This window comes from Ostrea edulis, chromosome 10 (assembly GCF_947568905.1).
Source record: "Ostrea edulis chromosome 10, xbOstEdul1.1, whole genome shotgun sequence".
Taxonomy (NCBI): domain Eukaryota; kingdom Metazoa; phylum Mollusca; class Bivalvia; order Ostreida; family Ostreidae; genus Ostrea; species Ostrea edulis.
Window position 1 is genome coordinate 22792491 of NC_079173.1, and position 26942 is coordinate 22819432.

Genomic DNA, 26942 nt, shown 5'->3' on the forward strand with positions numbered 1-26942 from the left:
GGGTTCCACCAATACCCGATATCTATATGTGTCGGATCCACAACGTGGATACAATGTCTAATACAAGAATTATACAAAGCACTAAAATGACCAACGATACGAACTCTTAGATTGTCAAATTTCTCAGGACAAATGAAAAAGTTTACATAAGATGGCTAAATATATTTTTTTAAAAACCAATTATAGCACTAAATCTGCAAACGTATTTACATTTCAAATTAAAGGTTTACTGATTTTGGTTTGCCAAACAATGCTTTTCGGGGAGCGACTCGGGACATGACCTATTCGTCTAGTGGGCGGATCCAAAAATCTGTTCGTGACGTTGCCCAATTTAGTGCTTCGTGTGTTATAAAATCACAAAGCCGATAAAACCAGTCGAGGAAATTCATTCAGCTTTGTGATACTTTAGTTATCCTACCACCTGTGTAGATTTTTTTGTATTTATTTCTTGATTATATATATATATATATATATATATATATATATATATATATATGAAATTTTACCTAGCAACAAAGTTTCTTACAAACAATATCATATTTTGATATTTTGAAATACATGTATCTCATTTTCATCAACATCCATCTATGTATTATAAAAGTAAGAAGAACAGATTGAAGCTTATGTGTAAACAAGTACATGAGGGACATTCTTTTTATTGAAAATATTATATTGCACGTGAATTATTTTCAACAGAAGAGGACTAGAAATCACACACATTCCCTGACTGCACATGCTTTACATTTCAACTATTATGTATAATTTGAATTATTGATTTCTTTGATGCAATATAATTTCATACCCCATTTCTAATTATTACATCTAGAATAATTAAAGTATTGAATTTAATTGAATTATTGCTCTCTCATTAACATAATGATATTTTCTACTAATTACTTTTTTCATTAATATAGGAAATCCTCATTCAATTGTTGATATGCTATTAGATAATTCAATTTATGATATCATTAAGTTAAAAATTAAGTAATCACATCATTGATTGAAATAGGGAGAGGGCTAAAATAGGCTGTGCCTGCTGCCCAATCCCAATGATTTTGTGAATAAAATATTGAATTATAAATTAATTAAAGGTATTGCTATACAATCTATGAAATAAATTTTATTTGAAAAAGAGTAATTATCTTCAATTACAGTGGCCATAGATAGATAGATAGATACATGTAGATAGATAAATACAATGTAGATACATCTTCAGGTGTACATGGTTCTGTTTTCAAAGCTTATGACTAAATGTGCAGTGTATAACATTACAATCAATTATAATATTAATGATAAAGAAAAGAGGCTGAAAAATTATGGGTATCTGCTTGTCAGTTTTTCTGTATGTGGCCATTCCTACGATTTTCTTCGACAAACCTCGAATGCTATTTATACTACATGGTGATCTGGGAAAACACTTGGTAATGAGGTTGTTTATATATGTAACTGTTTGCTTGTGTGGATTTTTTTAAATGATAGCACGAGTTCTTTTTGATATTTTTGTTTTATTTTGTAGTTATGTTGATTTTTGTGGACAAGATATATTTTTATTTCATACCCTTTTTACAGCTGCCGTCAGGTTCACAGGTAAATTAGATTATTAATTCCCATTCTTCTACTGACCCCCACGGGCACGTGGTATAGTGACATCATAGCACGTGACTAGATGGTACATTGCGTATAAGTGTACCCGCACGTTATGTATATAGTTCTCTATAACCCAGTATCCATATTAAATGCGAATGTTTTTCTCGTCAGTTTGACTATTGATATTACTAATACTATGTACTTAGCACTAGAAAATCACAACCATTTTTAAAGTTTGGAAGTATAACTAATATAATGTATAATTGCGCTCTCCCTCTTTCTATCCAAATCGTTGACCCAGTTTGCTGAACACTGGGGGCACATTATATTCGATACACTGAATACCCTGCAGTTTAACAGTTCATTAAGTTTTATTTTAAAAAGTTCGAAAACCAGAATGATCACTGTCATCCTCTAAAATTCTGGCACAGAGGAGTGGTCGGAAATTCAGACTATTTTGTTCAGATTCAGTGATTATCGTGAGCTCGTGATAGTAACAAACATGAATTTATAAAGGAAGTATAAAAATGATAAGATCTCATGCCGACCGTCAATAAATAGTGTGTTGTAGGTCAATACTTAAACCCGATGAAAGAAATGCTTTTAAAAGGATCGACGACAGCAAAGAAACACACGTGGAAAGATCTATAGTAGTTTATTGAATTTGATAGAAAGGTTAATTTACCTTTAATAATTCTATTATGAATCATCTTCCGATAGTAGCACAACCAATAGATACACATATATAAAAAAATATTATTGGTCGCATGCTTCTATGTTTAAACTGGTACAATTGATGTCAATTCATAATAGAAAACAAATCTGTAATCTGGGTAAATTTTTAAAAGGTGCTTTACTCTTACGATCTAGCCAAACTATCGTCTAATGTATATGCTGGTTTTTGTTGGTTTCTTTTTTATGTAAACTTGTCTTATAACTCTCTTCATGTATGTCCATCCTCTAATATTCACTCCACTTTTCATACTGTATACATCTTTTTTGTTTATACTTTGTAATTGAATATGTATTATGCTGATGAGCCGTAAGGCTTAAAGCCAATAAACAATACAATACACTATAGCTGTAACTCACAGGTGGGGAGATGTATTCAAAAAGTTTTATATACGCTTGTAAACAGTTGTTTCGTGGGCGTTCATTTCATGATACATGTATTTACATTTCGGATAATTTTATCTTTTATGATTTTATCAATTGAAATGATAGTCATTTCCTCATGAATGTGAACAACGTGCGTATGAATGTTAATAAATATAAGAACGACTATTTTAGCGCGGCTAGGAATTTCGACAGAAATGAAAGTAAAATGTTAATAATGTCCTCATGCATTTTCAAAACTGAAATCTATTTTTATTCTTATTCATAAACACACCGTGCGCGTGTGACTGACGTGTCGTAATATTTCGCTGACTGTGCTATCTACAATAGGCGCGCCAAAGATTCAATTATGACTTGTCCCCCTTTTCTGAATTTCTGAATGCAGTGCTATATCTTAGATTTACCTTCAATTCATAACACTAGGATTAATTTACATGTACGAAGCATAACATGATTGCATGCATATATTATGGAGATTTTTACTATCGCACATCTGGAATTTTTATTTTATAATTTCAGTTCCTGTATTCACGCAGTACTAGTATATAATTAGTTACTAGCACTTCATAATAACTGTTTTCAATTCAAACTTTTCACTTTTTCTGTTTCAGTCTTGTGGAATGATTTGTCATACTTTATCATGTTGCAAGTGTAGTACATATATCAATTGTTTTGATTTGTATTTTATATATACATGTATATATAAATTTGATAATTAATTGCGTTCAAATATTTAGGTGTCTATAACCATACCCGGAAATTGAAAAAAATGCCCTCTGTCCTTAACGACATCGAAATCAAGGCCATGGAAATCAATCCAAGGGACCACACCTACCCTTTTGAGAATCTGGTCTTTGAAGGGGGCGGAAACAAGGGGCTGGCGTATTGCGGTGCAGTTCGGGTAAGATGTTAATGGCTATTTAATGGGAAGCTTTTCGCTTTTTTCATTTTCAATTGTTTGGATGCATTTAAAATAGGATTATAATGAAGTGGAATAACGCGAATTCCAACTTAAGGCACGATGGAATGGAATACGGCAAATTCCCAAAGGGGCGGGCGATATCGTATACAGTGTATTTTCATAACAATACAGTATGTAAGTGGCGAATTTTTTTCAACATTTTGATACCCATGATCCAGTTTTACGAAAGTTAAGTAAAATTCAACTGGCAAATATTAACACTGTATATGAAGATCCAAGTGAATGACAAGTTGAATGTCTGTTAAATTAAACTAACTTTTGTTCAACTGTTCAGAAGTAAACGAATGGGGTTTCTATAAAGCATACTTTCCACAGTCAATGTGTTTTGTTTGTTTCCTGCCACAAGAATATTTTCTTCACGGTAACTGTCCGTCCATATTAAGTGTTCTGAACACTTCACTTCTGGTCTTCCATATTTAGTGTTCTGCATATTTTAGTTCTCGATACTGTCCGTCCGGATGTAGTGTTCTGAATATTTCACTTCAAGGTACTTTCCGTCCGGTTTTAGTGTTTTAAATGTTATATTTCACGGGACTTTACGTCCGAATTTTAGTGTTCTCTTTGCTCGTTAATGTTTAAAGTTTTGAGTCTGGTGCGGCTGTAGGGGATCGCACCCAGAACGTCCCTGTTGCGGAGCGAGTGTTTTTAAAACTACTGTGTTGCCGCGATGAAGTCTGTACATACATTCACATGTTATACTTAATGAGGACGGACGGTAACGTGATGTCAATGACTACTGAACAGTATTCACGTGTCAAGTAGTTGCACCGAGAGAACCACTAAGTAGCTTGGTGCGCTAGTACTTATAAAGTAGTATGGCTTTCTGTTGTTTACTACATGTCTTCGTTAAAGGAATGTGTTATACCGGAATTTACCAAATCCGTTATATTACGATACAGACACACACAAAAACACCGGAAACGTTTAAGACATTAAAACAACATATTGATCACTTGTCAGAATTTTTTTCCGATTTTGAAATAATGATGTGTCATGCATTTTTAAATTAGCTCATTTGAATCGCTTGTTAAGTAAATATCTTAACATGCAAAATCGTTTCTATTTAACCAACGCGGGGTTTTACATTTTGTATTACACGACGGTATAATTTCCGTGCATGTTAAACTTAGTTACCGGGACCTGATGTTGTCCTTAAAGCCATGTTCTAAAGAACTTATTACTGTCTCAAATAGATGTAACCAGTGAAAACCTTGTCAGTTTTTCATCAAAATGTTTTCTCCCGTAAAATCGGGAATGAATTCATGAAGCTGTAATATCTTAACAAAGGACACTTAAACCCAGGAAGCCGTGAACCGCGCCTGTAGACACAAATCAGTATACACCTGTAAATAGCTACATGTACTCATCCCCACCGCAATACAGCGTAGTCCCGTCATTGTGATTTAATCTATTTTCCAGATCGCGGCGACCACTTTTTAAAGGGCCCCGATCACCCGATATTAGACAACACGTATGTCACAAATAAAACAAGTGTTAATAAACAGTACCTCGCAGCTGTCCTGCTAGAAATGTTTTAGCACATATACAAATGGTCACTCGCTGCGAAGAAGTCCCGCAGGTCGTGAGTTAAATAAACCCCGGGGAGGGACGGAAGTTTCTCTGTGTTTTATTATACCCTCGTTTTTTTGTTGGTTTTTTTTTTTTGCAAGCGGGTATATAATAACGGGCTCGTGGGTGGGTGGGTGTGTAACATTGGGCTTGTAGAAACTCTACAGCTCACAGTTCTTGCTCCATATATGTCATACTTCACGAAACCTATTGCTTTTTAGTCAAAAGGTCAAAGGTCAAGGTGATTATGTGACTTCATAGAAAAACAAAGTTTTAGACACTCTAGAATGCCACAATTTTTGTCACATTGATTTCATACTTCACTTGTAGCTTTGTTATCAAGACAGGAAGAACTCTTGATTTTGGAGTCAAAGGGTTAAATATTTTCATATCCATAATACAGTTGTGTATATCATTATAACTCTAGCAATAATTATTTGCATGATTCAAGATTGAAACTGTTATAGGTACATTTTTATTTCAAACCAGGTTAAGGATTTATTGATTGTGTATTGTTTAACGTCCCTCTCGAGAATGTTTCACTCATATGGAGACATCACCTTGCCGGTGAAGGGCTGCAAAATTTAGGCCTATGCTCGGCGTTTAGGCCTTTGAGCAGGGAGGGATCTTTATCGTGCCACACCTGCTGTGACAAGGGACCTCGGTTTATGCGGTCTCATCCGAAAGACCACACCATTTAGTCGCCCCATATAAGCAGGGGGTACAGCTGCGGACCTATTTTAACACGGATCCCCACGGGATTCAAACCAGGTTGATAAGTTTCTGTTGGGAAACCATGTTTACATGGTCCGCGTATTGCAGTCATTTTTAAAAGAACAGCAACTTGTTTTCTTGTATACGTTATTCTGATTTTTCGACAGTCATGACAAAGAAAAGAAGTTGATCAATATTACTTATTCATTATCATTTAGGCGCTTGAGGAGTTGAATCTCATGAAACAAGTCAAACGGTTCGCCGGGGCCAGTGCTGGGGCCATGACTGCAGCCCTGCTCGCTGTGGGGTTCAGTTCCAGCGATATCCAAGGCTTCCTGAGTCAGGATATGTCCAAAATGTTCCTAGGTGAGAAGAAGTAGACAGTTGATTGACAGATTTCTTGTTTTGTGCTTTAAAGTCTGAAACTGGCAGTCCACTAAGCCTTTGTGAATAAATTAAAATGGAGAAGAATGTAAATAGGTTTCGTTTGTCAAACGTTTGTTATCAACTACCAAAATCATTCATACACAGATTATGTTGTCTTCTATTGTATCCAGTGATTGTAAGAATTTACTATGGCTGGATGAGCAAACAGTCTGTTCTGAAACAAACTTAATTTGAATTTAATTACGTCACTTTTAGCATACCTGAGCCATAAAAGGCTCAAGTGAACCTCTCTTACGGTACTTTCTCCGTTGTCTCTCATTGTTTCGTTTCCAATTACTTTTTAGAATCCCTGTGAATCATCAAAGTAATACATTTGCATGTTCCAAGTTTTATCTAAGTACAAACTACTTGCAGTGTATAGCTTATTGAATGAGGCGAGGACTGCGGCCTATGGGCCTCTTAGTTTTGCTTTGTGTTTTGAAAAAGGAGGAATGCTACACCAAAGATATTTGATATCGATGAAAAATGGAGGATATGTACAACAATATGTAGATTACCTCCTTAAATGTTATGTATTTCTATACTTGACAATTTTTTTTTTGATAGATGCAAAGTTCGGGGTCTTTAGCTTGTTACCTAATCTATTGTCTGGCTATGGCTGGAATCCGGGCAACCGAATTTACAACTGGTTTGGAGAGATGATGGAACAAGCGATGGGGAACAAAGACATTACTTTTGGGGAGGTATCAAAATTTGATATGTCTGTTATCTGTAACAGAATCTGTTGTTTGATGATAATCTTTATTCCCTGTTTGATTTTTTTCTTCTACGGGACAATGGCAAAATAATGCAGTAAATAGATATTGTGATAACACTATTACATAATTATCAAAAAGTTACCTAGGCATGACAAGATGGGGGATCTTTAGAACAAGAGATGGCAAAGTTTATTTAGAATTAAATATTTAATGATTTTCTTTGTGAAGTTTTGTTATTAAAACGAGTCCGTATTTCTATGTTCATAATATACACAGTACTTGCAGTATACAAGTACATGTATGCATCGATTACGATCCAATTGATGCTATGCCATTTAGGAATACAAGGAATATGCTCAGCGTCAATATCTATTTTTAGGAATATGCTTAGCGTCAATATCTACTTTCAAATTTACTTTATTTACTCAAAAATTGCAGTTTAATTAGGAAGTATTCTGATTTGGGGGGGGGGGGGGGGGGGGCTATACTGGACTCGAACCCGCGATCTACAGTTCAGCAGTCGACACACTAACCTACTCAGCTAGACAATGGCATATGTAATTCTAAAACGAATATACAAGTATTGCTGATATCAATATTTTCATTTATATTTTAAAAGAAAGTCAGCCATTAAAGGGACTGATTCACGATTTCCCCCAAAATTTTGTTTCTCACTTTTAATGATCAAAACTTACTGTCTAATGTGTTTAAACGATTTCGCATAAAAATTGTGGTTATACTATATCACAGAAGCTCATTTTAGAGAGGTCATTATTTGTTTTGTAAACAAAGATTGCGGTATGTTATTGTTTACGAAATTTTCGAAAGAAATGGATATCGATCTAATTTTATTATATCTTTCACATTTCAAGCATTCTGTGGGTAAAATGTGTTATCTAAAAGTTAAAATTTGTGACTATGCAAAATTAAGATACTTTATATTGCAAAATTAATATTTCACTGGTTTGCTTGTATACATAAAAATACTTGAGTCTTTGTTTACATAACACAGATTTAAGGCTGAAATATTTCTTTTATTCTTGCATTCAGAAAGTCAAAATTTTGGCTGTCAACATTAAATGAGTTACATTATTAATGTTTAACATCAAAAATGCAAAATGTCTTTTTCAAAAATCGTGAACCAGTCCCTTTAAAACGATGTAGTAAACCTCCTTAAATACAAAACGGTGTTAACATTAATTTACGTCCCAGTTGATTATTTTCTAACTGCATATTCTCACTGATTTAACAGGAATCGTTCAAAACCGAATGTCCGAAGTAACAATATAGTTGTACATGTAAATTAATATTTGAGCATGAGCTTAATCTGACTTTTAATACATTTAATGTGAGTGAAAAGTTTGAATTTTGTCTTTTGCAGCTCTATGAGAAGACGGGAAAAGAACTGTGTGTTGTTGTAACGAATCTAAATCATATGACCGAGGAATATTGTCACGTGAAAACTACACCGGATATGCCCATTAGACTGGCTGTACGCATGTCTATGGCAATTCCCGGTAAGAATTCCATAGGTTTATTTTATGATTCTATACTAATTGTGTACTAATTCAAGCTAGCGTAGAGATAATTTTTTTTTTTATAATGCATCTCTCACTTGTAAATGTTTCGCATATATCCCCCCCCCCCCCCCCAACACGCTTGAAATATATTGAATTCGAAGCAACCGATGTAACGGTTAATTGTTATAGGTCAATCGCTTTATAACTGGGAATATCCGGTTTCGATTCTCGACACCGGCTGTCGAGTCAAACCGATGACGTTTAACATTGTAGTGACAGAGATTTTTAGGGATGGCAATCGAATATAGAATTGCCAATCGGTTAAACGGAACTCGTTCCGACCGAATAACCGATTAATCGTTGACAAATCGAGGTGTAACAGATCTATACATACTATAAACAGTTTACAATTCGCAATAATGTTAACAGTACTCAACAGTGATTTTATTTTCAATTATATGGATTGGGGGATTTGTGGTTGAAGATACCTTGCATTCAAATACTCATTTATTTTTTCTTCCGACTAACCGATTACGGATTTTGCAACCGAATACGACCGTTCCGACGGAATAACCGGTCAACCGATTAAAAATTGCCATCCCTAGAACTTATTTCGCTAAGTGCCCGGCATCAGAGACAAAAGTCACGGGTCTTTCAGATAGGAGGTCACGTGTCTCGGAAGGTGTTGATACAATACTGAATCCTGACTAACACGACTTTTGAAAGCGTCATGCACACGTGTAGATCTAAACTTTGAAATACTTCAAATCAAAATTAGTGATACATGTAGTTCTTCCATAGGCGTAGCTTGGGTTCGAATATTACCGAGGCAGGGGATCTGGGGGGCGCAGCCCCCCAGAAGCTATCGACATTTTAACAACGTAAAAGGTGTTGGTTTTTTTTACCGAGGCAGCTGCCTCGGTTGCCTCAATGGAAGCTACGCCACTGTCTTCAGCCGTAGACGCCCCTTCATGAGTGAAAAATTCTCTGTTGCGTCAAAACAAACTACCTTGTGAATTATCCATATGCTTTTCTTAAGCAGATACGAAGCATCGTTTTTAAAGGGGGCAGTTGGAGATACCCCCCCCCCCCACACACACACACACACACACCTCCCTTACTACTGCGTGCCTGATGAAATACGATAAATTAAATATCATGCACGTGTACACTGTACATGCAGTACAAGGATAATATATATATATATATATGTTACAGTCATGAAACGTGAAATTGTTAATTCGGAGATGGCGTGTAAAACGTTACAATATTTATACAGATCTTGACTTGTATGCGAAAATCTTGATTTATGTTCAATAATATTGTTATTTATATGCGAAAATCTGGATTTATATTCGATAATCATGACTTATATGTGAAAATCTGGATTTAAATTCAATAATCTTGATATATATACATGCGAAAATTTTGATATGAATTAGTATAAATATTGCAACGTTTTACACGCCATAGTCAGATCCTGGGTTTATATATTATCTGGAATTACAGATTTCTATAGTGAAAGAATAGTCACTTTAACAACAACAACCCCCCCCCATTGTCAGCAGTGCTGTGTAGATGTTATATTCGTTTACTACTATCGTTTACAGGAATGTTTCAAGCTACAAATTACACTTACAATGGGGAGACCAATACTTACGTAGACGGTGGCGTGATATGCAACTACCCAATACATTGTTACGATGGTAAGTCAATACATTATAAATGCTGGGGAATTAATTTCTTTTCCAGCTACCGTGGGCTCGGATTTCGTTTTATTTTACATATATTTCTGGATTTTTATTTCTTTTTCTGTCTTCAGAAAACTTTATGTACTTATAACACAACAAGTTATGCAATATCATACCACTAAATGAACATACATGTAAAAATTATTTAACCTGTAACTCCTAAAAATGTGCAATGTCTGAACGTGTGCAATAAATTAAACACGAAAAGCCAAAACTAGCCATACCATTGCGTACTGAACTTAGGGATTATGGTGGGCTAATCGATTAAAAATTTTGAATTATAAAAAAAAAACAACAAAAAAACAACCCATGCATATACATGTATGTTGTATGGGAGGGGTGTATTTCTAAGCGGATCTGTTCGATAGATAAAGTACTGTGGATTCCTTATTAAATACGCAAGTGGCGAAATTATTCGTATATACGTCAAATCGCGTGTACATGAATTCGCGAGTGATCTGTTAATCAAGGGTTCTTACATGCATTTTAGCAACAGAGGATTAAAAGCGAGTAATTCTATTTCGCGAGTGACGCCTCTCACGAAATTACGTGATAATAAATTGCTCGCGTATATTCAGGAATCTACAGTACTACTCATGTTCGTGCTATTACTTGATATCGTTTTAATATCTGATGTGAATTTATTGATATCGTTTTGATATCTGATGTGAATTATTGATACCGTTTTAATATCCGATGTGAATTATTGATACCGTTTTAATATCTGATGTGAATTTATGTATACCGTTTTAATATCTGATGTGAATTATTGATGCTGTTTTAATATCTGATGTGAATTTATGGATACCGTTTTAATATCTGATGTGAATTATTGATGCCGTTTTAATATCTGATGTGAATTTATGGATACCGTTTTAATATCAGATGTGAATTTATGGATATCGTTTTAATATCAGATGTGAATCAGCACATAGGATTGCTACTGGGGTGACTCTAAACACGTCATATTATTGCTTAGATCAAAGCTTGTTACCAGCAGGAGTATCAACAAAATATAGAACGAATCTAAAATGTTTTTGATGAACATGTTTTAAAACAAACACGTTTCCTTTGATCAAACGCAAAATAACATTAAAGTTTAATCACGTGCGGGGATGGGAGTTACGATTCTTATGAATAATTCTTTGTGATCGTCTAACAGGGATGAGTGGTTCGTCTTGTTTTGGTGGTTATTGATTTAGAATTGTCTTTTTAATATGTTAATATTGATGAATGTTGATGTAAAATTGCCTTTTCATTGTGTGAAGGCGGTTGGTTGTAAATACGTGTACAAAAGGTTTTTTCTTCATTTCTTAGTGGTCGTATATGAAAAATTGCTTTTTTTATTGCTTGGTGGACGTATGTAATATTGCTTTTTTTATTGGACGTATATAACATTGCTTTTATAGCTCACCTGAGCTGAAAGCTCAAGCAAGCTTTTCTAACCACCCTTTGTCTGTCGTCTGTCCGTCCGTAAACTTTTCACATTTTCATCTTCCCCAGAACCACTGAGCCAATCTTAATCAAATTTGGTACGAACCATCCTAATGTGATAGGAATTTAAGTTTGTACAAACGAAGGTCACTCCTTCAAAGGGGCGATTATCACGAAAAAACAAAATAGGGTTGGGTCATTTAAACAATCTACTTTTCAAGAACCACTGGGCCAGAAAGGTTGAAATTTACAGGCAAATTCCTGACATAATGCGGATGAAGGTTTGTTAAAATCATTGTCCCCCGGGGTGGGGGGGGGGGGGGTAGGATGGGACCACAATATGGAATCAAATTTTTACATGCGATTCTATAGGGAAATTCATTAAAATTCGTCTCAAGAACCACTGGGCCAGAAAAGTGGATATTTACATGAAAGCTTTCTGGCATAGAGTAGAATCAAGATTGTTGAATTCATAGCCCCCGGAGGAAGGATGGGACCACAATAGGGGATAAAAAAATTTACATCTTGATATAATGGGGAAATCTTTTAAAATATATCTTGAACTGTTTAAGCTAGGGCTTTCATATTTTGTATATACATTCCTACAGCAAGACCTTTCATGTAATGTAATGCAATGATGCATGATCTTGTGACCTTGACGAAGTTTGACCTACTTTTAATAAAAATCTGACGTATCCAATATTTCCTGAACTATTTTAGGTGCATCTTTCATATTATTTATGCTAGTATATATTTCTTATAGCAAGGACTTTCATTTCATATCGTGGCTTTTAACTTTATGACCCTGAACTCAAAGTTTGGCAGACTTTTAGGAAAACATAACCTATTCTTGGTAGGGCTTTCATATTTTGTATATATATTCTTTATGACAATACCATGTTATGCCTTGGTGTGTGACCTTGGAGTTTGACTTAAATTTCAAACTCTTACATATTTGATATATCCTGAACTATTTAAGATAGCTTCCATATTTTCTGTATAAATTTCTTATGTTAAGTCCATGATCTATGACCTTGTGACATTGGTCTTGCCCAAAACAGCAAGATCATGTTAGTCATATTGGTTTTGAAGCATATGCGTATTATGTGAATTCATTTTCAGTTATGTCGTGATCCTTTAGGGCCACAATATGGGGGTGAAAAAATTTCATGGGAATAAAGATTGATAAAACGTTTTGTAAAAATCACAACAGCTGAACAACACCAGGGCCAAGGTGACTCAGTTGAGCGATGTGGCCCGTGGGCGTATTGATATTGCTTGGTGGTCGTATATTTAAAAAAAAAAAAACTTTTTGATTGCTTGGTGGTCGTATATATCAAATTTTCTTTTCATTGTATGAAGGCTGGTGGTTGTCCATGAATTCCTCGGACAGTTTTCTTGAGAGGCTCCAGCCACTGGACGAACTTCCCAAACTGTTAGACAGACGGAAAAGGTTCAACAGACTTCACGGTGACCCCATGAAAACGCTAGGCTTTCTACTGGTAACTCGTACTGTCATTCAATAACCGACCTATTGGTAACCCGTACTACTGCTAACTCGTACTGTCATTCAATAACCGATCTACTGGTAACTTATACTGTCATTCAATAACCGACCTACTGCTAACTCGTACTGCCATTCAATAACCGACCCACTGTTAACTCGTACTACTGCTAACTCGTACTGTCATTCAATAACCGACCTACTGGTAACTCGTGCTACTGCTAACTCGTACTGTCATTCAATAACCGACCTACTGGTAACTCGTACTGATATTCAATAACCGACCTACTGGTAACTCGTACTACTGCTAACTCCTACTGTCATCCAATAACTGACCTACTGGTAACCCGTACTACTGCTAACTCGTACTGTCATTCAATAACCGACCTACTGGACTTTTGCGAAATGGGCTGACTTTTACAGTCAAAGGCTGACTTTGAGACGAGCATATAATACGGAAACCTTTTCGTGACATATCCGTATACATGTGATGAACCGATGCAATGTACAGAAATGGTCAAGTTGTCCAAACATTATAGAGTTGTTCTGGTTCATTTCCATACCAGTACACTTTCTAAAACAGTAAAGTCCATATTTCAGGTCACATGACCTAATGCATTTGTTCAGCATCCGTCGTCGTGCGCGAACACTTGACCATTCTTAACTTCTTCCTGATAACTGCATTTTTTCAAATTTGGTATGATGCATCTTTGGGACAAGGGGGTATGTTAATGTTGAGTGCGCGAGACATCCGAGTAGTTCCGAGTGATATTCAATAACCAACCCACTGGTAACCCGTACTACTGCTAACTCCTACTGTCATTCAATAACCGACATACTGGTAACCCGTACTTCTGCTAACTCGTACTGTCATTCAATAACCAACCTACTGGTAACCCGTACTACTGCTAACTCGTACTGTCATTCAATAACCAACCTACTGGTAACCCATACTACTGCTAACTGGTACTGTCATTCAATAACCGACCTACTGCTAACTGGTACTGTCATTCATTAAACAAACCCTTGTGCTCTGTTCTACAGTGTTTCTTCACCTGGATGGAGTAGAATCTTAGAGCATACCAGTACATGTTTTATACAGGTTTTGTCGATTTCTGATTTTTTAAGTTACTCTCATTTCAAACTTCAATATGCTAGAAAATCTTGTTGAGATTTAGACTAACTTTGCTCCCTGCTTAAAATGGTGCTTTTTATAGTATGACTGTACACATACTAACAACAGACACATAGAAAACAACGAAAACCCCTGTTTTTGATCAAACGCCATGTACGTTTACTTTCCTTAGTTTCTTGGTGCAATATTTTGATTTTTCATAGTTTCTTAATGTTCTCGTCTGAAATAAAGTGGTTATTTTTTCTTGGTAGTATGCAGATTCCGAGCAGGACGTGTTCAGATTTCTGTTGGAGAAAAGAATAGGTGCACATTTGGATCCAAGTCCCAATACCAAACTAGCAAAGTGAGAAAAAATTACTGATACATCTATTAGATCAAATAATCGATGTCTCGCACCATTTTTTCATTATTTTTTGTTGATAGATTATCTTCGTAGGTATGGCTAAAATGATTCATTGAAGTTACAAATATTTTGTTTCAACAGAATGAAAATGGAGCAGAAAAAAGTACAGGAAAAAGCCAAGCGAGAACATCGGAGAGTTATGATGGCTGTGGATGAGTTTTTGAAGGTAATTGGATGTCAGATTCCTCTGTTTCTAGACAACTGTTAGATTCATTAAGTCTGTCACTGTTGAAGTAGAAACACGTCGATCGAGCAATAACGGCGTACTGAGAATTAATTGCCACGCTTTTCTCTTCATACTGCACGCGCTACGGCAGCGAGATCACGAGAATATTGGTTGTTATATACGAGGTTATTGCGTACATTTATCAATTCTTTTCTCGTTACGACTGAATTTTAAAACCTCTAGACCATACTGTCTAGACAAATGTCAAATAAAGGTCATATCATCACCTGTACATAATATAGTCTTATCGTGATCATCAATGTTCTTCATGGTGATGCTTCATATTATGAAACGTTTTACTTTCATATCTAATAAATTAATTTAATGACAATCTATGTCATAGGGCTATCATTGCAGATTATGATGATAAATTATCATTAGATTTATTTATTGTGATTCAGTTCATCATGTGGTCCTTAAGTTTACATTTTTTAATTAAAACCATGTTTTAGCAAAAGCGTCAAATGTTAATGAAGTCATAATGTTTTAGGTAGCACTAATCCAGGAATGAAGCTTTGTGCTTCATGAACTGAAAATGCGTAAAAACTAAAAATAAAACTATCTGTGAACATCTCTGCTGATGATGAGGATGATGAAATGAGTCCTAAGGTTAAAGTCTCTTGCAGTTTAGTTTTTAGCTCACCTGAGCCTTCCAAGTGAGATTTTCTGATCAAAATTTGTCTGTTGTCTGTCGTCGTCGTTGTAAACTTTTCACATTTTCATCTTCTTCTCAAGAACCACTGGGCCAACTTCAACCAAACTTGCCACAGAGCATCCTTGGGTGAAAGACGTTCAGGTTTGTTCAAATGAAGGGTCATGTCCCTTTCAAAAGGGAGATAATCACAAAAATGCAAAAATAGGGTGGGGTCATTTAAAAACCTTTTGCTCAAGAACCACTGGGCCAGAAAGGCTGATATATACATGAAAGCTTCCTTATGTAGTGCAGATTCAAGTCTGTTCAAATCATGGTCCCCGGGGGTTGGATGGGGCCACAAGGGGGATCAAAGTTTTACATACAAATACATAGGATAAATACATGTATTTAAAAAGCGTCTTCTCAAGAACCACTGAGCCAGAAAAGCTGAGATTTACATGACAGCTTCCTGACATAATGCAGATTCAAGTTTGTTCAAATCATGGTCCCCGGGGGTATGATGGGGCCACAATAGGGGATCAAAGTTTTACATACAAATATATAGGAAATATCTTCTTCTCAAGAACCACTGAGCCAGAAAAGCTGATATTTACATGAAAGCTTCCTGACATAATGCAGATTCAAGTTTGTTCAAATCATGGCCCCCGGGGGTTGGATGGGGCCACAATAGGGGATCAAAGATTTACATACAAATATATAAGGAAAATCTTTAAAAATCTTCTCATGAACCACTGAACCAGAAAAGCTGATATTTACATGAAATGTTTCTGACATATTTCAGATTTCAGTTTGTTAAAATCATGGCCCCCAGGGGAGGATGGCGTCACAAGGGGGGGGGGGGGGGTATCAAAGTTTTGCATACAAATATATAGGGAAAATCTTTAAATATGAGCCAAGTGACTCAGGTGAGCGATGTGACCCTTGGGCCTCTTGTTTAACAGGGGACGGGAGGCCACGTGGTCACTGCTTAGGGATTTATACATGTATATTTACATTCACTGAATCTTTTCTCTTATATTTCGTTTGAAATTGATATTGCTTTCATCACAGACAATGAATACATGTTTGTTGCAAACTAGAACGATCTGGCATTTTAGTACCACCTGTGTAATCATTACCAAATATGGAGCGTCATCAAGATCGAATGGTGCAGTGGCTGGAACAGTGTAATGTAACGAATGGATCAACCATATGATATTTTAGTACTTAAATCTAGTTTCTATTTTTAAAAAATACATAAAAATATAAAGAGTAAAATGTCTTTCTTTGCTGTTTCATCGGGTGATAAAGGTAGCAATCATTGCAGAAAAAATTATGCGGATTCTACATTTTTCTTCAATGCTAGCTACCTTCATCACCCGATGAAACAACAAAAACCAGGAATGAAGCTTTGTGCTTCATAAACTGAAAATGCGTTACAACTGTAAAAATTCAAACTATTTCTGAACATCTCTGCTGATGACAGGATGATGTGCCGTGTCCTTGATCCATGACTATGGCTAAGGTACATTTTACATTTGAAATTACATTTTAGTTTAGTTACAGGGAACGGGAGGTCACATGGTCACCGTATAGGGATTTATATATCAGCCGCTTGTGCTGTCTTATGATACTGGCTAGATCGTTTTTTATTTTCAGATGATAAATGAACATCCATACAATATTTGTGTTCTGTATATTTTGATAGTTTCAAAACTGTATTAAGACTTAACCAGATCTCCATTATTCTCCATAAATGTCATTCACTTCAGAAATTGTTTTGAAACATGTTTTCTGAGTTTCATTAGTCATTTTCTGAATATTATTTGATAATGTCAGTGACGTCGCTAGGGTGATAGTCAGGTGACCACGACGTCCAATGAACCTAATGTATGTTGCTCAACCAATCCAATTGCGTGTTACATACGAAATTAAATCATTTTCCATTATGGATTGCTTGACGCATGCATTTCTGAAGCCTTCCGAGTCTTGGGCTACGTTTACCTTCTGAGACTATTTATAGTGCGATAATTCGTGCACGGATGACTAATCATCGGTAGTGCTCGATTTCTGTAGGTGGTTGCGCGTTCGAATTTCAAACGAAACTGGCACAGACAAATTTTGATTTTGAATTGGCTAAGTACTGCATTCAGATCTTGTAATTTAGATGGAAAAAAACCCAAACAAACCTTCATATTCTCAAGACTTGTTCTTTATTTAATAGGTGTTGAAGAAACACAACTTGGACAAAGACCACACCATTAGTAGAAGTGAATTAGGAAACGCCTTTATGGACGTAAGTACTAGGTGTGATTTTATTTTCATATTTAACAATCCCGTGAGGATCCGGGTTAGAATAAGTCCTCAGTACCCCTTTTTCCACACATCACCAGAATTGCCATATGATGCGTCAATCTGAAGGGCTCACAACACGATCAGTAACGAAACATATCGGGTACATCTTGAGACATCTTGGATCGATTGAATAATAACAATAATTTGCAAACGGTTGAGTACTAGGTATGTGACATAAATGCACTACCCCATTTGTATCTAAATGCTTATATACCGGTATAATTATATCAGTGCATTTGTCATATAATTAGTAGATGTTAACAATCTTTTTTGATAGAGCATCTGTTGATATACGTTATCTTGATAAAATGATATTGCACTTATATCACTATATTGCATAGTACACTTTCTTGAGAAAATGTGTTTGCTATGGAGAACACCAAGGAATGGAATTTCCTCATTCATAACAATTATTCATAAAGATGGTTGTTTTGTTTATTTCATAACAAGACCCCCCCCCCCTCCCCTGCCAAGTAGTTTGGGTTAATTTACTTGTTTTTCTTTTGATTTTGTTATAATTCGATTTCCAAATGAATCGGAAACATCTTTATGGATAACTGATAGGGTGGTGCTCTGTTTGACACAATTAAACACATCACATGGTTTGAGGAATTAGAATGGTAATTCATCAACTAATAAATGACAAAGTATTATGCCAAAAAATCATATAAAACAGTTAGAAATATAACAAACTAAAAACCCAATACTGCAATTCATGCTATGGAATTGTGACTAATAAAACATTACAAAAAAGCCACAATCCTAAAAACTACAATATAAAAAAAAAATCATAAATTCAAAATTGTGACTAGAAAAAACCTCAAGTTATAAGAGCAGATAATTTGGCAAATTGTTATGTCGTCGACTGCCCTATTTCGGTGACTGACCAGAATCGGTGACCTTTTGTTTACGTGCGCGCGTTGTCGTTTCCGGGTGTTGATTTCGTAATCATTTTCGCCGTAGTGTTTGCAAACATGCACAGAACACGTCTTCATTTTTTTTTCTTCCGAAAATGAACCACTAGAAGGAGAGTACGCAAAAAATCAACACGAGCACCCCAAAAATAAGCCCATTTACTTATTACTTTTTCAAGCAAACCTTCAAATTAATATAAAATATATCAAAAGGCTAGAAATCTACACTATGTTATTTTATTAATTGACGTTTAGTTGCACATTCCTCCTGTATATACGTTTTCACAGTAACAAACTCTTGGCAAGCCTATATTAACAATGGTCACCGAAATAGGTGATGTCACCGTTTTAGGATCACAAAGCGACATGTTTTTTGTTACGAAAATATATTCAATTAACGTACCAATGGATTTGGAATTTTTGGATGAAAATATAGGAATTTAATTACTTTAAAGGTAGGTGTATTGTTTATTTATCTAATCCAAGTGATTAATGAGAATTCGCGATTTATCACTAAGGTCACCGAAACTTGTCAGTCGACGATATAATGAGCAAATGATTTCTTGTATAGTGGTATTATGTTCCAGAGTTAGCCTATTTAGAGGGGGGAGGTTTCTTTTAAATTGATATACTGATATTACCATAATGTGAACTAAAATGTTTTAAAAAGTCTGATCATTTTTATAATGCCGGGAGGGAAGGGGGGGAGGGGTAACAATGTTGTCAATTCGTCATAATGAAGATTATCTCTCGAATGTTGAAAGAGGCGTCTTAATGATGCTGGAATAAATTACATCCTTTTTAAAACAATTAATTACACTTACAATTATAAAAGCACATTTCATGATTACCAATTTTAGGAGGAGTTTTCTAAGAAGAGCAGTGAAATGTTGTTTGGTAAGGACTGCACTGTACAACAGGCATTTGACCTCCTGGACAAAGATGGGAACGGCGAGGTAAGTTGGAGCGTCAGAGAATGCAGTACTGGCGTATACAATAAACAGCACATAGTCGTATATATTCAATACTAATTGTTACATCATGGGCGGATCCAGGAATTTTTGAAAAGGTTGGGGGGGGGGGGGGTTCTACCATTAATTTTGGTGTTCAAAAGGGGAAAACCACCCTCCAAATGCATTATTTTCACCTTTTTTAGTTTAGCAAACTTTTCTGACGAATTATCAACTTAAGACTTTGAAGTCTGCTTTTAATGCGACAATGATTTATATGTTGTTTTATCAGGTAATGAAGGTAGCAAGCATTGCAAAAAAAAATAATAATAAGGAATCATAACCCGCGCTATCTAACGGGTTATAGTGAACAATTTTTTTTTTCTTTACGATGCTTGCTACCTTCATCAACCGACAAAACAACAAAGCAATGCAGTTTATAATTCATATTTTTATGGGTTTTTTTTTTTTTTTAAATGAAGTAGATTTAAGAACTAAAATATATCGTTGACCCATTCGTTACTTTATATACAGAAAGCCCAAAACATCATGTGACCTGAAGACGCCCAAATTTGGTAATGATTACGCGGACAGACACAAACATGTATTCTTTGTCAAAGTTGATTTCAAGCAATGTCAATTTCAAAAGAAATATAAGAGAATAGGATCAGTGATTGTAAATATGGAGATTTTGTGTTAGTCTAGGTTTGTATGATTCACTGGTTTACTAGACAAATACACGTGCATTATGATAACATTGTAATTATACTAGAAGAATATATATCCGCGTTTTATTCATGTACGGGGGAAATTGTCAAATACTAACTATTTAATGTAAGAAGTATATTTTTTAAATTGCACATTCTAGATGAAGGTTGAAATTTCTCTTATAAAATACAGTTATTCATTATTTAGATTTGAATATGAAGTTTTTCATTTTTTTTCCAGATAAACTTTAATGAGTTAATGAACTTTATACAAGGCACTGGAATCAGTCTTCAGCAGCGTTTCCTTGGTTACCAGAGACGAGACATCAATGGCATCTTCGAATTCTTTGACACATTACAGAATGCTCTCCTAACTAATGTCAAAAGAGCTTTCGTTAATGTTAGTACATTTATATTGCCGACACCAATGTTAGTACATTTATGGTGCCGACATATCTTAAACTTTACCAACGTTAGTACATTTATATTGCCGACATATTTTAAACTTGACCGATGTTAGTACATTTATAGTGCCGACATATTTTAAAGTTTACCAATGTTAGTACATTTATAGTGCCGATACCAATGTTAGTACATTATATTGCCGACACCAATGTTAGTACATTTTAAAGTTTACCAATGTTAGTACATTTATAGTGCCGATACCAATGTTATAGTGCTGACATATCTTAAACTTTACGTGATTTGCTATGCTGAAGCCGGCTTGGATTTCTCGGGGGGGGGGGGGGGGGGAATCAAACGTAAATTTTGAGTTTTCTTCTATTTGAGCAGTCAAAATTTGAGTAAAATTCAAGTTTTGACATTTTTTCCTCAAGAAATCCAGACCTGGAGAAATGTTACACATTAATAATGGAATATACGCAAACGTAAAAGAAAATGTAAAAGTAACATTATCATGTTACCGTGTTTTACACGCCCTATAGATCAATATAGTCATCACATGGTGCTTGTGAGTACCAGGTATTCAGCATTCCATTTCACGTGTAACATATTCAATTAATAAGCCAGTTATAATTAAATGTTGAGGTAATCAATTGATTTATAATTAATGATTTGCTTTGGACAGGACCAGGATCTAGACAGAACAGTAGGCATTAACACTGGTCACGTGGGAACTTCTGATTTTGTGCTTGAAGAAGACGACAGGAAGTTTGCTGTCTCGGTGAGTTTTACATGTGATTTATAACTATAAATTGATATAAATACATTGTTCCATTATGGTAATAGTAATGTTTTATATCACCCATGATACAAAATATCTCGAGTCCCGTGAGTTAGAATAGGTCCACAGTAACCCTTGCCTGTCGTAAAAGGCGACTAAATGGCGCGGTCAGGGTTCGGATGAGACCGCCCAAACACAAGGCCGTTGTGGCACGACAAGACTCCTCCTTTCTCAAAGGCTGTATAAGCGCTGAACATAGGCCTAAATTTTACAGCCCTTCACCCGCAATAATGACGTCTCCATATGAGTGGGGGAAAAATCTTGAGAGGAACGTTAAGCGGTATAAAACCAAAACCACCATATTGATATTTGCTATTTTGCAAAAGTCCATGTGTAGTTAAAAGGTCTGTACTTGGAGGCAAATAAACCACAAAGACCACTGCTACAGCCTGCTTTCAAAAGTATTTAATCCTACAGAACGTTTCAAAAGTTTATTTTTCCTTTCCGTAAGACTGTCTGCAATGTTATGGAATTATGTGGCCAGGTAATTTACCCCATTTGAATTCAATCGTACAATGAAAAAGATGTGGAGTTCGGAAATGCTAACTTGATTCAGTGTTGATGTTAAGAAATGATTCATGTTTGGTACAGTTGTTGATTTTTTTTTCACCTATGGCGAGATACATCTAGGAGTTTATTACAGCTAGCAAACTGAATGCGTTTGGAACCCATGTTTCGGAATGCCATTCTTACTCTCGCAAAGGCTGATATCGTTTTCACGCGCGTGTTATTAGAAATTCGAACAGAAGAGGGGAAAAACAAACAATCAACCAAAATTACAACAACAACAAAAAACCCAGTTAAAAACATGTCTTAGTTTATAATAGTTTATTATTATAAATCTTCAAACAAATGCTACATGATAAATAGCCGAAATACATGTATGTCGCCATCTTCTTTCCGTTCTCACTACCTTCCGTGGTGATGCGAGATCTCGAATGTCAAACATGTCCACAAGTTGTGTTACTGTCAAACTTGTACTCCTGTCAATATCCAAGATTAGATGTCAATCCTATGATCCGCTCACTTAGATCGCTACACTATAGCTAGTGTCTGATTTTAATCAGATTGGATTAGATGTATGCGCAGTTTGATTAACACAAATAGTGTGTGACCAACGATGTTCTTGAGATAGAAAAGGTGAAGATAACGAACAGTGATCAATCTCCTAACTCGTATGAAGAATAAGGAATACGAAATAGAGAATTGGGCAGATACGGACCCCTGGATACACTAGAGGTGGGATCAGGTGCCTAGGAGGAGTAAGTATCCCCTGTCGACCGGTCACACCTGCCCTGAGCCCTATATCTTGATCAGGTAAACGGAGCTATCCGTAGTCAAAATCAGTGTGCCAAGAACGGCCTAACAATCGGTATGAAACAAGTCGAACAGCATTCGACCTAATGATAGGTAGTATTGGCATACTAAATCGTTATAACAACCTTAGAATTTGCAAAATGCTGACTTTAAACGAGACAGTTGAAACCCCTGTACCATCAACTTGTTTGTCAGTAGCCTGTCTCGATTTAAAAACTGACCATATATATATATGCAGAACAATCTCTTACGTATCAAATCAGTTGAGAGATATAGGAACCGATCTATACAAACCATTACTAGAAATATTTCATTTTCTCACATGTCTACTCCTTTATACAGTGGATATCACCCATAAACTGGTTCCCCGCTGAGTGATGCTACACACAAAGTCTACTGCACTACGTTACGAAGTTTCGCGCTTCATACTTCACTGTATATTCGTAGTGTAGTGTAGTCGACTGTGACGTCAAAGTTAGCGTCGTTGTTGTTTTGAAAGGAAATCTCGTTATACGCGTGAGATAATGATACAGCCCTAATCCTGGCTATCAAAAATTGGCACTTACCTGTTGTACACGAGAGAATCGAGGTCAACAGGGTACCAGTTTATATCACCCATTACCTTAATTTTAGATATTACACTATGTTTTCCTACGCCGTTTGTGACGTCACAAACAAATGTCTCAATTGTGTAATCATGCATCGGTGAGGGCTCTTCAGTGTCCGCTTTCAAGGTCATATTTTAAAAGTTGCAAATATGTTCTCCTTTTGATTATATCATCAATAAATTGTGTTCAAAACAAGGCCACATCAGAAATACCCCGAATTTCACTTCCAATGCCGGGCGCTTGTCAAAGGAAATTACCACTCTACCTATACTAATGATAGTAAATGTTTAAAATAACTAATTGTTTATTTTTATGTGTTTGTCTTATTTATAAGATTCTACCAATATAAATGAAAATTGTAGTAACTGTTGCTTTTACTTTCACAGCAAGGCTACAAATCCACGTTGACTTTTTTGAAATACTTTGCTGCTAAAGAAGAACTCGCGCGCATGGATACTTCGATCAAAGAACGAATTCGTTCATTATCTCAGGGAGGAGGAGACATCGAAGAGGGAGACGAGACTGATGACGATATTGATGACGTCTTAGAGGATAATGTGATAAAGGAAGGAAATGATGAATTGGATGCCCTAATTGGTAAGTTATCCAATGAAGCCACCAGCACAGAGACATGCACGCAAATTACATTATTTATACATGTATTTCAACTCTATGCTATCTGACATGTTTCATACCGATTGTCAGGCCGTTCTTGTCACACTGATTTTGACTACGGATTACTCTGTTTACCTGATCTGAAAAATATAGGGCTTACGGCGGGTGTGACCGGTCGACAGAGGATGCTTACTCCTCCTAGGCACCTGATCCTACCTCTGGTATATCCAGGGGCCCGTTTTTGCCTACCTCTCTATTTTGTATTGCTTATATAGGAGTTATGAGATTGATCACTGTTCGTTATCTTCACCTTTCATGATACTGAACTTGTGCATGTTTGTTTCGAATTATAGGTACTGGACAGCTGTTTGGATAAATATACAGTTCAATACACATAAACATAAATAAAAGGAAATGATAATTGAAAATATACTCAAGCTTAGTCTTTCAAGCGTGTCACTTCGTTTGATCAAGCATACAAATTTTACTCACTGTCAATGGGCTGTATGGTTTTGATAAAAGTGAGTTTGGGTGACCGCACTATGTCAATTTTTCAATGTGATTGGTCATGCACTTAGAACAAAATTAAAACCTGTTTCATAAGATTGTTTAGAAGCCTGACCCAAAATGCTGTATGCTCCATCACGTGAAGTGTCCCACTGTTATAAGAACGACAGTAGGTCAAATGTTGTTATAAGAACGACAGTAGGTTACGTGTTGTTATAAGAACGACAGTAGGTTAAATGTTGTTCTAAGAACGACAGAAGGTTACATGTTGTTATAAGAACGACAGTAGGTTAAATGTTGTTATAAGGACAATAGGTTAAGTGTTGTTATAAGAACGACAGTAGGTCACGTGTTGTTATAAGGACAATAGGTTAAATGTTGTTATAAGAACGACAGTAGGTTAAATGTTGTTATAAGAACGACAGTAGGTTACGTTTTGTTATAAGAACGACAGTAGGTTAAATGTTGTTATAAGAACGACAATAGGTTAAATGTTGTTATAAGAACGACAGTAGGTCAAATGTTGTTATAAGAACGACAGTAGGTTACGTTTTGTTATAAGAACGACAGTAGGTTAAATGTTGTTATAAGAACGACAGTAGGTCATGTGTTGTTATAAGGACAATAGGTTAAGTGTTGTTATAAGAACGACAGTAGGTTAAATGTTGTTATAAGAACGACAGTAGGTCATGTGTTGTTATAAGGACAATAGGTTAAGTGTTGTTATAAGAACGACAGTAGGTCAAATGTTGTTATAAGAACGACAGTAGGTTACGTTTTGTTATAAGAACGACAGTAGGTTAAATGTTGTTATAAGAACGACAGTAGGTCAAATGTTGTTATAAGAACAACAGTAGGTCACGTGTTGTTATAAGGACAATAGGTTAAGTGTTGTTATAAGAACGACAGTAGGTCAAATGTTGTTATAAGAACGACAGTAGGTTACGTTTTGTTATAAGAACGACAGTAGGTTAAATGTTGTTATAAGAATGACCGTAGGTTAAATGTTGTTATAAGAAGGACATTAGGGTAAATGTTGTTATAAGAACGACAGTAGGTCAAGTGTTGTTATAAGAACAACAGTAGGTCACGTGTTGTTATAAGAACGACAGTAGGTTAAATGTTGTTATAAGAACGACAGTAGGTTATGTACATGCGTATTAGCGGTCTCATACTGGGGATTTTGTAAGAAAACACCTTCTAATAAATGAGTTTGCACGCATTTTGATATAAGATGTGTTGAAGCATCCCAAAACAAGTACGTTGTATGTTTGTGAAACTGTATAATACAAGTACAACATATCGAAAACTCTTTGTACGCGTTACTAATTCAGTGATATTTTCGCCTTTTTTTTCTGTAGATGGAAAAGTAGCGATAGGATGACGAATAAAAAAAAAGTTTGAACTGGAATCCATAAATCCAAGCTTTGGTCTCAATATTGACCATATTGATGGCAAGGGAACCGTTTTCTTAAAAGTTCTGGGAAGGTAACGCCTGGCGGATCCATTGTGCAGAAACACACGTTTGCCATTTTGATTTTGTTATTCGAACTTTTGATATGTTTTTACTTGATGTTTGTGTTCAACAAAAATAAATATACTTTGCTTAGTAACCAATCGAAGATAATGTTATTTCTTGGAATTCAAACATCGACACGATATTGGATTTGATTGGGATGTGACTTGGACAATATAAAATTGCCACGAAGCTCTCACGGTGAGAGCACTGGATGAGGTACATTATGGATATACTGTACTTAGTTTGTCTACTAGATAGTAGAATGATAATTCTATAATGATAATCCCATTGTTTTTGTGCTCTTAATTTCTCAACTAATTGTAATGATAACCATTTCCTCATGAATGTGTTGCTGTTGTACACAAACAATGCGCGTCTGTACACAGAGAAGTATATTCCGTCTATTTCAGCGAGGGAATTCCGACAGAAATGAAAGTGAATTGACTATAGAAAAAAAATGTTTGAGCACCCTTCCATTTTCCATAGT

The 26942-nt window shown here is 35.7% G+C and overlaps 1 protein-coding gene across 9 annotated transcripts in view; it reads left to right on the plus strand.

Annotated features, from left to right (window-relative positions):
- The window catches only part of LOC125665551 (uncharacterized), a 48786-nt gene extending 22228 nt beyond the window's left edge, over positions 1–26558 (plus strand). For 6 of the 9 annotated variants that reach the window (XM_048898249.2, XM_056152298.1, XM_048898250.2 and 3 more), the window contains 15 exons: positions 1570–1587; positions 3441–3604; positions 6187–6334; positions 6962–7098; positions 8495–8630; positions 10244–10339; positions 13181–13320; positions 14709–14800; positions 14942–15026; positions 17945–18016; positions 19850–19945; positions 20888–21046; positions 21734–21829; positions 24201–24411; positions 26298–26558. In XM_048898249.2, coding sequence (XP_048754206.1) covers positions 1570–1587; positions 3441–3604; positions 6187–6334; positions 6962–7098; positions 8495–8630; positions 10244–10339; positions 13181–13320; positions 14709–14800; positions 14942–15026; positions 17945–18016; positions 19850–19945; positions 20888–21046; positions 21734–21829; positions 24201–24411; positions 26298–26320 — 1673 coding nt within the window. In that variant the 3' untranslated portion in view covers positions 26321–26558. The remainder of the gene's footprint in view (positions 1–1569; positions 1588–3440; positions 3605–6186; positions 6335–6961; positions 7099–8494; positions 8631–10243; positions 10340–13180; positions 13321–14708; positions 14801–14941; positions 15027–17944; positions 18017–19849; positions 19946–20887; positions 21047–21733; positions 21830–24200; positions 24412–26297) is intronic. The other 3 variants (XM_056152299.1, XM_048898247.2, XM_048898248.2) reach the window with 1 other exon arrangement.
- The last annotated feature ends 384 nt before the right edge of the window (positions 26559–26942 follow it).